The sequence below is a fragment of the Fukomys damarensis genome, unplaced genomic scaffold, assembly GCF_012274545.1.
Source record: "Fukomys damarensis isolate Sample0158 unplaced genomic scaffold, DMR_v1.0_HiC HiC_scaffold_15, whole genome shotgun sequence".
In the NCBI taxonomy this organism is placed as follows: domain Eukaryota; kingdom Metazoa; phylum Chordata; class Mammalia; order Rodentia; family Bathyergidae; genus Fukomys; species Fukomys damarensis.
In genome coordinates, this window is record NW_022900927.1 from 64,810,940 (window position 1) to 64,825,192 (window position 14,253).

Genomic DNA, 14,253 nt, shown 5'->3' on the forward strand with positions numbered 1-14,253 from the left:
TATTTAGTAAATATCTGATAAATAAGTGAAAGAATGATACCACATTACCTAGTTCTTTCTATTGCAATGCAAAGGATTATATGGATTAGGATGTAGTTTCATAATTGATCTTACTTCTTTAATATAGAATCAGTGTAATGTTTATAGATTAATTCTTAATTTGCCTGGGACATTTTTAGGAATTGGTATCTCTTCACCATATCTTGTGTCTGAATTTAATTATACCAAACTCCACAAAACTCCTGAATCTTGTGTGGCTTCTTCAGTTAATAAGATTGTATGTGCATCTCCATAGTGAATGGAGAAAATCACTTCCTGGATTATATGAGATCTTTGATGCTTATTTCTTAGCAAGTGCCTCAGCTATGCTAATTTCTGGTATTTATTGAGTGCTTAATATGTACCAGACACGGTTCTAAGAATTTTACAAATATCTAATGTTCACAGCAGCTCTTTGAGGTCGGTTTTATCCCTGTTTCACAGTTGAGGAAATTAAAGCTCAGTGAAGTGAAGTAACTGAACCAGGGCAAACGGTTCAGAAGTGTCAGAGTCGGGGAGCCTGACTCTGCAGCTTGTGATGTTTGGGAAATTTGTTAGTTTTTGAGAGCATCAAGTCAAGTTTTATTGTGCTCTGCATTCTGCCTTATTTTAGGGGTGAAACACATCAAACAAATATTCCATTTGAAATGTAACGACGAGTGGCATTGACACTGTTGGGCTGCCTTCACCACTGTCTCCGGAACTTCTCCATCTTCCGCAGCAGAGTTCTCTGCCTGTTGTCCCTCCTTCTGTCCTCTGGTAACCACCGTTCTTTTTGTCCCTAGGAAACCTAGAAACCTTGTGCACTTGGGATCGTACACATAGTGTTTGTCCTTTTGAGACTGGCTGGTTTTACTGAGAGTACTGTCGGATCGTCCGTTTTGTAGTGTCTCGGGACTGAACGCTATTGCCTGGTGTGTCTGCACCACATGTGTGGTCTGTCTGTTCACCCATCGGGGGACACTGGACGGATTCCGCTCCGGCTGCTGTGAATCAGCTGGATTGTTTTCACTTCTCTCGGGACTCTACTCAGAAGTGGAAATGCCTGGACCACGCGGTCTTCAGAGCTGTCCAGTTTTTGAGGAGCTGCCATGTCGTTGTACGTGGCACGTGCTATTTTACATTCCCTCCGAGTGCACAGGAGCTCCTTTCTTCTGCATCCTCACAGGACTTGTTATTTCTGGAGAGGGTGTGTGTGTGTGTTTTCCACAGTAGCCATGACAGTGATGTGAACTCAGGGCTTCAGACGTGCCTGCTACTATGTTCTGCCTCAGAGTCAACCAAAGGAGAAATGGATTTGACCTGCATTGTAGCTGCCCTGTATAACCAAAACAGGAAATAAGAGAAGTAAATGTCTCTGTATGTTCCCTGATGCTGTGAAAATACAGAGGTTCCCTTTGATTCATTCTAATGTAGTCAATATTTATGTACAGACAGATCTGGCTCTACACTCAAAGTTCTGTCGCCCCACAACCGTTATTGCCACCAAGTTAAAATTTTATCTCTCGGAACTTGCTTTTCTTGGGGCAGGTACTAGAAATTGAATTCAAGACCTTTGCACTGAGCTATACACCCAATCCTCTTTTATTGTTTTGTTTTGTTTTGAGATAAAATCTCAGACTTGTAGTCCTTCTCCCTCGGCCTCCCAGAGTGTTGGGATTATAAAATGCACCAGCAAAATCTTTTTAAAAGGCTTTTAAATAGTCTGGCGGTTTTTGTGGTGGGTTTTTTGTTTTTTGTTTTTTGTTTTTTCCAGAGCTAGGGATGAAGCCCAGGTTTCACATGTGCCAGGCTGAACCACTGAGCTACAGCCCTGGCCCTCCGCTAGTCTTGGTGCTTCTTCCTGGCCGTGTAGGTCAGACTGTCAGCTGCTCAGAGCTCTATGTGGCCAAGACCAGAAGTCCCACAGTGATACACCTGCCGGCCCCTTTTCTGTTTGTCACTCTGTGGCGTGCTCCTGCTCATGTCCTCCCACCCAGTGTCTGTCCGAAGGGGGCACGTGTCTCCTCACCTCCCTCCTGCTCAGATGTGCAGATATCCCCTCCACGGCGAGGCTCGCCTCCTGGTGTGAGCAGCCACACATCCCTGCCTGCACTGTCCCACGCTTCGTAACTCAGTCTTTGTCCTCACACACAGGACGGCCTCTTCCACACCATAAGCTTCCTCAAGGGTTCATGAAGTTTGTTGTTTCTCCACTACCAGACAAACTCCATGAGGGAAGAGGGGGTTGTTGTTGCATCTTGAAACTATTTTTGTTCATTGAAATCTCAGTGCCTAACACACAATAGGCACTCAGTTAATTTTTGTTGAATTGATTGGTTTTAAGTTGAATAACTTCATTTTTTTTTTTTTAATCACTGAGCTTCTCAGTATTAGGACATCATGATTGAATTCCTCATCTAGTTGAGCCAGGAAATGGAGTTTAAGGAAATTGGGGTGTGGTTAACTGTTCTTTCTGATTGGGAGTGGCAGAGCCAGCATTCTTGAGGGTACCCTGGGAACCGATATCGTGTCCTTTCCCGCCCCACATGCCCCCTCCCTTCCTACTCTGGGCTTACAAAATGTTTTTTCCCCAGAACCCGATCACTTTTGTAGAGATCACAAACTGTCAGCAAATGGGCTGGATTTAACTCACAGATGTGTTTTATCTTAACGAGTGTGGTAATATTATTGGGTTTGCTTGTTTGTTAGTTTACATGGTGCTTCTTAAAATAATTTAGTTACATACCAACATTTAAAATTCAGTTATTTCAGAAGAAAGTCTGGATTTCTTGCTTCTTTGAAAAAATAGGAAGTTCTAGACTGGGGATTTAGCTCATTGGTGCCTCCGCCTGCCTCTCAACCACAAGTTCCTGAGTTTGATCCCCGGTACCAAAAAAACAAAAATAGGAAGTTCTGATAGACCCTACTCATCACTGGCAACCCACTCATGCCAGGAGATACACTCCTGTAGTTTGATGGAGTCTCCTTTGCATTTACCTTACTTGTCCAGCCCTTTAAGGATTTGACTGTAAACCCTCATCTTCACTGGAGTCTTCGAGTAAACTCTAAGCTATGCTTTTTAGATATTGAAGATAATTTTCATAGAGCTGAAGGAACTTTTACTGACTCTTTTCTGTTAAATGACCTAGCATTGGTGGTATTAGCTAGAAATAGCAGCAGTTTGAAGAATAAAAGACCTGAAATATATTTCAGCTTTTACATGAGTTCACTTGGTCAGTATTTTTTACTATCTTAATCCTTTTGTCTCCATGCTGTCAGATACCATGATGATTGAATTTCCTACCTTTATCAGGTTCCGTATCTAGTTGAGAAATGGAATGGAATTTAAGCAAATCAGGATTCAGCTGCTGTCATTTCATATAATGGCCTTATATAATTTCTTTTAAATCATGGTTAAGTGTCCACAGATAAGAGTTTAGATACTTCTCCTCACCTGATGGGAGGACATAGTAGTCCTAGCATTGGAGTGCTGGGAAGATGGGAGAGGGACGCCAGGGACAAGGTGAGAGAATAAATGCACCAACCAGTAAAAGTTAGTGTCCTTACAGCATCTTAAGATGCTTGGAACTAAATAAAAATAACTCCAGGATTTCATAGTGTGAAGATCTTAACCTGCAAAGTTGCGTCTCAGACCATACTGTATGAGTTTATAAAGGGGCCAGATATATACTCAACCAAAACATAATCATTTTAGGAAACTTGGCATCATTGTTGTCATGGTGACTTTTACTTTGTTTTCTCTTCCTCTTCTGGTAGGGAAAAATACAGGAGACTCTGACTTGAAGGCAGAAGCAAGCAGAGAGACAGGGTCTGCCTGCCTTCTGCCCCAGCACAGTGGCTGGTTTCCTATGAAACAGTGGCACGGTTCAGTGCCAGAGCTGTGGCTTTATGTTCTTCTGAGTCTCAAGGGTTGGGCGAGAATGTTCTTTTAAAGGGAAAAAAAAAATGAACCTAGATCTGTAGGATCACTTGGAAAGGTTGAAGTGTTTCACTCTGGGTAAAGGATGTGTTCTTAGGTGGTAAGAATGAATTTCAGGCTGCTGCTGTTAGGCTCAGATAGCAAAAGCTTTTGTAGCTTCATAGCTAATTTCAGAGCAAGCCATCATGTCATTTTAGCAGTCAGGGGCCTTATAGTCAGCTTACTGGAAAATGAATATTGTTTCTCTTAAAATCATAAGATAATCAAGAAAAGAATCAGCATGTTGTAATCCAGGAATTCCTGTCTAATTCTATAAGCTGTGATAGCCGCAACACTACGGGCTTACCAGTGTATCCTCTGGACGTGTTTCCACGGAGGCTCTTGATGACTTAAGGTAACGTCATCTTCTGAAATAGTCACAAGTCTGATTTTTCAAATCGCACCTTCACTGAACTTGGGAGACACCTTCTCCGGAGTGGAAAATAAGCATGAGCTATAAAGTAAATAGGTCTACTTTTCCTACTTCCACTGATGTCTTCCTTCTTCAAAGGACTGTTTTCTGTTTTCTACTCAGAAAGTGTTTGTATCCGACATAAGTACTTTTATCTATTCCAAGATTTTCTAACTTAGCAGGTACTAAGAGGGAAGCCAGTGAAAACTTGTCACATCTATGCTGGACAAATAATGGTAGAACTGCACTTCCGGGATGGCATCTGGATGCATATCCAGAGCGCTGGGAAGCCTTTCTGAGTCTTCTTTGTTCTGGACTATTGGGAAGGATGATGATCCATTTAGCCTGTTTTTTTAGGTGAGGTTGATGGCCTCACCTGAGAGCTTTTTCTCTCTTAATAAGCACCTGGGGGCAAAAAAGAGAGAGGAAATAGTACACTAAAGCAAGCACTCTACCCGCCCCATGCTTCTTAATCTCATTCTGTGTCAGAGTCACCTAGAAAACTCTAATGCATTAGGGTTAGCTGATCAGGGGGAGGCTCAGTATTTAATGTTTCTTAGATAATTCTGATGTACAGCCAGGGCTAAGAATAAGGGTTTGAGGTTGCCCTGAGTCCCTCAAAATGCCTTAGGGTACCTTCAGAGGAAGCAGGCAGGTCAGAGACAAACAGAAGGGGCTGTAGGGCCCCACTCCCTTTAGCCATCCCCCCCTTCGCCTGAGGATTTCTGCTTTTGTCTGTTTTATATATTGTTTCTAAAGGAGAAAAGTTTAACCGTGGCGCTAGATGTAAGGCCCTATGTAAGAATGGCAACGGCTTTTAAATACAGTCTTCAAGGATGGTAAGGGCTGAGCTTTGCACAGAAATGTGTTATGTAGCTTCTGTGGAATGTAGGAAAAGAAAAGGAAATCTAATAGTAATGAACAATAGTACCACGTGGCCTAGCATTTATTCCAAATAAGCAAAGCCCTGGTCAAGAAGAAAGTAACTTACCCAAGCAGATGTTTCAAAAAGGGCTGTTCGCTGCCACCCTGCCCTCTGATTGATCACATCGCCTCTTGGCTAGTACAAGATAATGTAACCTTGTCTGCTTCTATAGAAAATGTTTAAGATTTGGGACTTAGCAGCCATTGAAGGAGTTCTTATTGTTTATTTCCCCCTCCTTAGGAAAAAAAAGTACAACTTTTATTGAAAAAATAATTTGTTTGGTATCAGAACTTCATACAAAGTTTATATAAGGTATTATTATAAATACTTGTATTAAATCTATTTCTAGAAAGCCAAGATGGTTTACTTGTCTAGACCTCATTCGTTTTTCACCTAGGTCAGATCAGATCTCATTAAGGTTGCTCTTCTGCTATACCCTTTATTATTTGAACACTCATTGCCCTCTGTGGTCTCACTAATGGACTAATTTCCTGAGATTACAAATTGGCAGGCTTTCATTTCCAGATCGCAGCCTCTCTGTCATCATTTTTCCAGTTTTGTTTTTTTGGTTTTTTTGAAGTTTGTTTTATGCTGTATCACAGAATGGATTTCCTCATTTCACCTTCTCTGAAGTCATTTGTCCCCTTATAATTAACGAATAAGCTGTGCATCCAAGGATGTTTATCCAACAGCACCAGTTGAATTTTACATTTTTAAAATGCAATCATGCCTTTAAAAAAAAGTTGGCAAGTCAATTTTAGTTAAACACAAGAACTATAGCCCATTTCCCAAAGCAAATTAATAGAAGTTAATTTTTTAAAGAATTATCTATAGCAGTTCACACCATAAAATTACTATTGAAATTATTGCCATTTTTTGGCTATTAGACTCTTTCTTATTATAACTTAAACCTTGGACCAGAAAAGTATAGAAAGAGCATTATTTTAAAACATACAGCATAACTTTTTTTTCTTTTTGTAGCATTAATCTTATCACTGGTCATTTAGAGGAACCAATGCCAAACCCCATAGATGAAATGACAGAAGAACAAAAAGAATATGAAGCCATGAAACTTGTCAACATGCTTGATAAACTTTCCAGGTATTGTATTCCCATCCATTTTTTGCTCGGTTTCTTAAAATGTTCTATTTCTTTGTCTCTCTGACTGAGAGTTACCATAGAACAGCAGACTCTGGAATCCATGTGATTGGGACAGGCTGGCCCAGGGAGCAGCAGCTCAGACACCTCTTGGCTACTGTGCTTTTAATACACGTGCCGCTTCTGGATGTGCATTCTTACACATTTGGACCCTAGAGCGAAGACAGGGGCTAGGTCATTGTAATACTTAACCAACTAACCTCCCAGTCTTCAAAAAGATGCTATGAGTTAGGTTCCGTGATTTCGCTGCTTCTTGTATTTTTGTTTTAGTCTGTTTTGGTTATTGTTCCAAATCATGATGCGCTTTTTCTTTTTCTTTTAATTTTTGATGTGCAAGTTTGCAATTCTGCTTTTTTGGGTTGCTGCTGAAACCAAAAATTCTAAAATGCCATGCACCCAACAGGAAAAAGTGAAAAAAAAAATAGCTCAAATGAAGGATTTTCTGAAAGCAGGAACTTGTATTAATTAGGGTTCTAAAAACAGTCTGCCCTTCCCCCCTTGGTTCACACCTCATTCCCCTCCAAAAATAACTAGTTTTGAAAAATAATTAAATAAAATATGTACTAATCATCAACTAGTCATATTGAGGAGTTATTAGAAAATAACTCCTTTCGTGTGTGGCTGACTTGCTGTGTTTTTGAGTCATACATTGAGTCACTGTCTACTTGAAGCCGTCTTGAGTGAGTGGTTGTGCGTTGGGTGGTGGCTGTCACTTAAAGGTGAATTTCCTCTGTCATTCACTTTTCACTGACACTGCGTACAGGCTGGTTGACCCTCTGTTGAGAGAAGAGCAGTAGGAAAGGGAAAGCAAGAAAGACAGCCCTGGAAAGAAAAGATAAGAAGAAGAAGGTGCGGGGAGAAAGCACAGCAGGCAGCTTAGCACAGAAGCAGGCAAGAGCAGGAGTCTGACGGACATTGTGACAGTGGGGGCGTTTTGACACTCTGCGGGCGGAGCTTCTTCATATGAGGTCGGTAACTTGTAGGAGCTGCTTAGAAGTAGCACTTTGTTATCTACAAAGTGTGGCTACCAGCCAGCCCATTTAAGTCTTAATCCTTTCCCAGGGTTAGAATTTATAGCTAACTGTCCTTAAAATCTTCAGAAGACATTTTTGCCTATTTCCATAACTCTGTACAGAATAAATATGTTCTTTCTCTGAAGGAATGAACAAGTCACAAAGATACTGATAAGGCAAACCTATACGAGACAGAATAACAAGTTCAATAAAAATAAGATGTGGTAGCTGGGGATGTAGCTCAGTGGAAGAGCATGTGCGAGGCTCCGAGTTCAGTCCCCTCAAATAAGAAAGAGGATTATGCCGAAGTAAAGATACTTAGGTGTGTGGGTCCTTCCAGGAAGGGTCTGGCATAACTAACACAGCAGCCTGAGGTTAGGATGAGCACCAGCAGAGTCCAGCGGCTGGAAGCTGGATGGACAGTTGTTAGCAGGACCTGAGTGGAGCTTATGAGTGTTTAGGGCAGGAAGACAGTTAAGCTATGTAAGTTTCATGTTCTGACCATCAGTATGAATCTGAAAAGGTTAATGCAGATCCTGTGCAGCTCCCCTATCCCCACTGTAAAGGAATAAACTCCAAGCTAGGATAATGGAAGATGGGGAGAAGAACTGCCTAACATAATGCTGTGTGATTTGGGTAGTTGGCTTCCTGAGAGACACCACCGGTGTCTTAATGCATCCCTATTACAGGCACAGAGGAACAAAGGTGCCAGGTACTTCCCTTTTAATCTTGGGGGACTCCACATACTTTAGACGCTCCAGTAAGTAAATACACAGATGTTGAGTCTGTGGTATGCAGCTGATTTAAAACTATGCCTCAGAGAAGGTACACACTTGCCTGGAGACACCTAGCAGTGCTGAGCCTAGGAGGGAGGTGCTCATTTTTTCGTTAATGAGGCAGAGTATGTCTTGTGTTAGCTTTGATGGTACCACTTCTGTTGTTAAAGTTGAAGCAAAGGCACTCTTGAGAATCCTAAATCACATAGACTTTTTTGCATGATGTATGGTGGGTTTTGACATTGCCTTTGTGTGCTTTCTAACATTTGCTTTCTCTAATAACACTGAGTGACAAAATTGTAAGATCAGCAGTAAGCATTCCAAAGTAGGAATGCAAAGAATGAAGCCATTCTTTATGCGTCTTACTCGTTTATTGTGCTGTATTCCTCATTGGTCTTAAGTTTCTCCTCTCTTTTCACTGTTTTTCTTTCAAGGTTATGGAAAAAAAAGTTGCCATAAAGCCAAAGTAGACCAAATTCAGTACAATGCAGGGGACATTCACTAAGCGCCTCCCCTGCTAAGCACTGGGCTAGGATGTCCAAGCGGGGTTGGAGGTGAATGCGGCTGTCTCTGCCTTTGGAAAACTCACATTGCAGTGGAGGAAATAGCTACAGCCTGAATACATGAGTGAATACTATTCTAGAAAACAGCATAGAAGGAAATCATGACAAAATGATGTGTGCGCTGATCTGTAAGCACCCAGGAAAAGGAGCAGTTCATTCTGTCTGGGTGATTCAGGAAGTGTTTCTTGGGGAAGGTAGTAGCGTGTGTGCTGACCCTTGAGTTCTCAGAGACATTTAAAGGAAGGTGAAGAGTGGCCATTATAGCAGGTGGAGAGAGATTTAACCTTGCTGATAAAATAAGCCTTTGGTATTCACGTACTGCATCTTTGTTCCAAAGAGCTTGGGTTAATTTGTCTTTAAGGGAGGCAAGGACCAAAGAATTGCCCCGAACTTTTCCAAGCTGATGGCTGATGATAATCTGTTCCCTTTTGACAGTTTACAAAACATTTTCACGTACATTCTGTCTCTGGCTTCAAAATGAAGTGAGATTAGGAACTTCATTTTCCAGAACTCAAGCCCTCTGCTCTGTCCACTGTGTCACTGTGTCTGTCTGTTACCTAACAGTGAGTGTCTGCTGGAACACTTCCTAATCATCCCCTCAGCATTGTACAATTGGTTAGTTCCCTCCGCTGTCACTCTGGGAAGTTCTGCATTTAGCCCGTCTTTATTGTGCTAAGTGTACTTAGCTTTGTCTGATTAACTTCCTCTTTCAGAAGTGAAATCATTTTCTTCTGTACCTGAGTTGAGAGGCTTGTGCGTAAAGGACAGGGTTGGAGGTGGCGTGGCCAACGCATGGACACTAGACACTTCCTTTTTTCCATCCATAGGAGAGCAGATGTGAAGGACCCGCACCAGGATGGTGGTTAGCAACAGTGGCCCGTGCCAAAGCACTTACCAAAGTGATGACTAAGGTTGGTCATGCCAAGTACTGTTACTGAGCTTGGTGTAGGGTGTAGGCACTGCACACTACCAAAAACGTAAAGCCCCATTGTACACTGATGATCACTTGCCCACTGCCTCCATGCCACTCCCTGAAGCGGTCACCACTTGTGCATCTCCATCCCCCTAACTGTAAACACAGTGGGGAGTGTGTTGCTCAGATCCTGCCCTCTCCTTGCGCAGTGACTGACCTAGTATCCTAAGGGCTTTTACCCCTTTAGTGTCAGGATTACATTTGTGACAGGTGTTTATATCCCCTACATGGGGATTGACAGGGCACTGCAGATCTCAGAACTGGAGAATGTAACTGACCTGTAACCCCTCTCGTGTACCTGGTACAGGGCCTTGTATCCTGGGGTTGCCCCAATGTGGGATGAGGAAATAATGAAAACAGCTGATTCCCATACTTGAAGGTCAAAAGTTTTGCTCTGTAAAATACCCTACATGATTTAAGATTTTAAAATGTGCTTTAGAATGTGGCCCTTAGGATGCACAAGGCTGTGCTTCAATCCCCAATACTAAGTAAATAGAGCACACTTTGTGAGTTCCATTTCTCAGCCAAACTTCATAAAATCCCAGACTGAAAAGCAATTCTTTAAGATACTTGGGGAAAACTATTTTAAATGTCTGGGTACACAGTTTTCTTACTACAGAGTGATACATACAACATTCATCAGGCATAAGCATTAAGGCTTAAGGTGCAGCTTACAGAAAGCTTCATTTGATGTTTACAGGGGAGAGCACGGGTAGAGAGGACAAAATGTGTCGTCTCGCCACCTCTTTCTCTGACTTGGGGAGAAAATAAGTTCCTGCAACCCAAGCAAGATGAGCATGGGGACTGTGTGTGGCTTGGCGAGTCCCGTGTGCCTGGTACAGTTGCGGTTGCCTCAGCTGCAGCACAGCCTGCGTGGCATAATGTTCCTCCCACAGGGCAGGAGCACACTGACCTCGGCCTGCACTAACCCAGGGGATGTTTCAGGTCACTTTTGTTTTGACCTCTCTAATCCCCGTTAGTTCTTAATCGGACCCAGAATTGATTACTCCATCATCACTCACTCCATCACTGTTTAACAAGGTGCATTGCCTATTTGCTTATATATTTCACCATTTTAAAATGTATGGGCATATGAATAAATAATAATTGTTCTGTCATTTTTTCTTTTTCTCATCCACTCCCTAGCTAATAATTGTGATTTCTTCATTTTTATTTTTTGACAGCCATAAAGGTATTTGGGACATGGCTTCCTTAGTAAATGGAAGTGCCAGATACAAGTATAGCTCCCTTTAGCTCCAAGATTATTTTTAAACTAAGGCTAAGAGTGACTTATGACTGGAAAGTAACATTCTTCTTATAAATAAGTTATTTTACTCTTTGTACAAAAGTATCAGTAACTGTAATTATATATTCTTTTATGATGCGTTAGTCAAGAAAGTGCCTTGCAGGTGCATTTCAGAAACATGTCCCAATGTTTAAAGCATCGTAGGATCTATTGTAGGTATAAAAGTATGAGGTCTTAATTGTATTACCAGAAAACCCTTTAGGTCTGTTGTATCAGAATGATAACCACTAGCCATATTTGACTGTTGAGCACTTAAAAGTATGTTTAGTACAAACTGGAATGCCCTCTAAGTGTAAAGTATCAGGCTTCCAAGACTTATCTACCAAAGAAAGAAGGTAAAATACCTCCCTTGTTTAATATGGACTACATGTTGAACTTATAATATTTTTTATATTCTGGATTATATAAAATATATAATATTAAAATTAAATTTACCTATTTTTTTCAGTATGGCTATTAGAACATTTAATATTACATATATGGCTCACATTGTGACTTGAATTATATTAATAGATAGCGCCAGTCTCCGTTACTAAAATGCACTGTAAGTTGCTTGGAAATTCAGTTAAGGGGACTTGGATCTAGTAAATTAGTACAGGCTCAGAGTTTCAGAGAAGGATAAACCAGAGAAGCTTGATATTGTATCTCTTCAGGTCATTGAGGCCCCTTCCAAGGGCCAGGCACCTAGCGAGGATGTCGTGCCACCTTTGTTGCCCGACGGACAGTCGCCATCTTTTAGGTTGCTGTTGGAACGGCTACGTCAGGTTCTTGGTTAAAGTACAAGCCGAGGTGGCTTCTGACCATTAAAAGACGTGAATGAGAGTCCCTATTGGCTGTTTGCTCCTTAGCATCATTCCTCCTTTAACTTCTGCAGCTCCTAGTGGGAAAGCGTGTAAGAACTTCTGTTTCTACTGCTTTATTCAGCAGAGTTAGTTGGCATACTGACCTCCTATTAATATTTATTTTGTTAATTCAGACCACAGGGTAGAAAAATTTTACAATTGCCATGAAATAATACAGAACACCAAGGATAAAACTGAATTTCTAGCATTATGCTTTGTCTCTTTTCTATAGCTTATTAATCAGGGCCAGGGATTTAGCTCAGTGGTTCTGCCACCTGCCTCATAAACGCAAGAACCCGAGTTTGATCCCCAGTACCAAAAAAGAAGCATAATATAGTTTATTAACCATGCTATTTATTAAGATGGGTAGGAAATTTTTAGAAGCTTTGCTTGTGATCTAACAGAAATGAAAATAATATTTTTTTAAAACCTAATATTCCTATTGCTCTTTAAAACAGCCAAAACATTTTTAAAAATAAAAACAAAGAGGACGAGCGGTGTTTTATCAAGGAGTAGATGCATCAAAGATAAAGTGACTGACCCAGGAATGGGCATAGAAAGGTGCACTGGGCCTCTGTTCTCAGTCTTCAGACTCCAGATACGGGGCTATTTTGAAAAATTACCAACAGTTCTAAAAGTTTACCAGTCTGATTATTCTTAAGTAAGATTTCTAAATGTTATATAAATACAAAGCACAAAAAACTAACAGTATGCTTGTCAGTGTCAGAAGAAAACCAGGATCTGGAGGGTACGGGAGTTTGTGCATCCTGCTTCTCCTCCCATAGCTGAGCTCTTATCAAATAACTGGTCACATGCTCAGTAACTTACTTTTAAAAAAAAACATTATATAAAAGAAATTAGTAAAATCTCTATGAAACTATGTTAAAAATGTTTTAAGAGAATGAAGATTAGTATCCTAACAAGCTCTGTACTGTCATCACACTGGTGAAACCTAACTTGGAAAATGCTTCCCTGTGGGACTTCTTTTAAAATTCCCAGTTAACTTTACAGAGTAGAACATGGTGATACAACATATTCACTTGACTTGGGAATGATATTTTTGCACAACCTATATTTACTTTCCTAGTTTTACCTAATTCTCAAGTATGGTGGCAAATGCTGAGGAAAGGATTTCATACCCATTTCTGAATGATTCAGCCAGAAGACCCTCAAATGTGCTATGGAAAAGCCACTACCCCTCTTTCCTACTGGGTTGGTAGCTTAGTGAACGCAGTCCGCACTAGGAAGCCGTTAGGTAAAGGATACGGTGATGGGTCCAAGCCCAAAAGACACTGTCATGGTGTCTAATAGGACAAGGTAGCCAGGCCCAGAAGTTGTATAATTTCCGTGAAGGAAAAAAAGAGTCAAAAAATTTGTAAGACTGTCACATTACTGAGAAATCCACTATACTTCAGTGGATTATGAATGTTCCAGTGTTGCACTCCTAGACTTGGACTTAAAGCTGAGGCTATAGGGCTGCTTTCTCTGGGCTATCACAGGCTCCATTGTAGCAGGCATTTTTGGAAAAGCTCTATGTTAATTAAAATGTGTTATTTATATACTTGAGTCTCATCCCATCTTTCAAACATGAAAAGGAATTGAATATGAAATGGCTCATTTAAAATGTCAGAGTTCTTTTTTCCAAGCCAACCTTACATTCAGAGCAGGAATCCCTGTGCCAAAGAAATGATTCACAATTATCCTGTCTTGGGTTTTGTTATACATTGTACAGAAGTCAACAAAACAAGTATGTAACAGAACCTGCCTAAATAGCAGCCCCCTCATTAAAAACAGAGAATTAATCAGGGGTGATTGAAGGAAGCAGTGCCTCATAGGTTTCCCCCCCTTTCTTCTTTTCTAATCATAGAACAAAATATGTTACATAAAAGGATCGGAACTATTATGCAGTACTCAATTAGAGGGAGGTGAATAGGTCTCTAACATGCTGTTTTATCAAAAGAGCAGACTGGTGTTTGCATGACTGTTGTTTCATTACAGACCCTGTCATTAATTCCATGTGTCAATACTGCCCTGTAGTACACAGAGCAGACAAGAAAGAAGAGCCCTTGAAAACAAGGGAATGATTTTTGAGTCGTTATCAAGCTAAGTGGCAAGCGGGAAGCTGAAACTCGTATAGGTAAATTCGAAGGGACTCTTGGGAGATCTGCAAGTGGGAAATAAGAATGCATTTTACCAACTGCTTAATTATGTCCTGTTATTCAACAAGTACACTTGAAATGAATGCTTTGTTTGTCTTGCACAAAAACATGTGCTGTGGGCAAGAG

The 14,253-nt window shown here is 40.9% G+C and overlaps 1 protein-coding gene across 5 annotated transcripts in view; it reads left to right on the forward strand.

The window, feature by feature from the left end:
* Window positions 1-14,253, forward strand: part of Ric8b (RIC8 guanine nucleotide exchange factor B) — a 103,548-nt gene that overhangs the window by 79,946 nt on the left and 9,349 nt on the right. Inside the window, exons 7-9 of one of the 5 annotated variants that reach the window (XR_004517310.1) lie at window positions 6,319-6,438; window positions 9,675-9,758; window positions 13,967-14,105. The exons of 1 other annotated variant lie outside the window; for it this stretch is intronic. Coding sequence is in view for 2 of the 4 variants with exons in the window: in XM_033763876.1 (XP_033619767.1) it covers window positions 6,319-6,438; window positions 9,675-9,714 (160 nt within the window). In the remaining 2 variants the exon portion in view is untranslated. Of the gene's footprint in view, window positions 1-6,318; window positions 6,439-9,674; window positions 9,759-13,966; window positions 14,106-14,253 lie in introns of those variants that run through there. 3 more of the 5 variants (XR_004517311.1, XM_033763876.1, XM_033763875.1) reach the window with 3 other exon arrangements.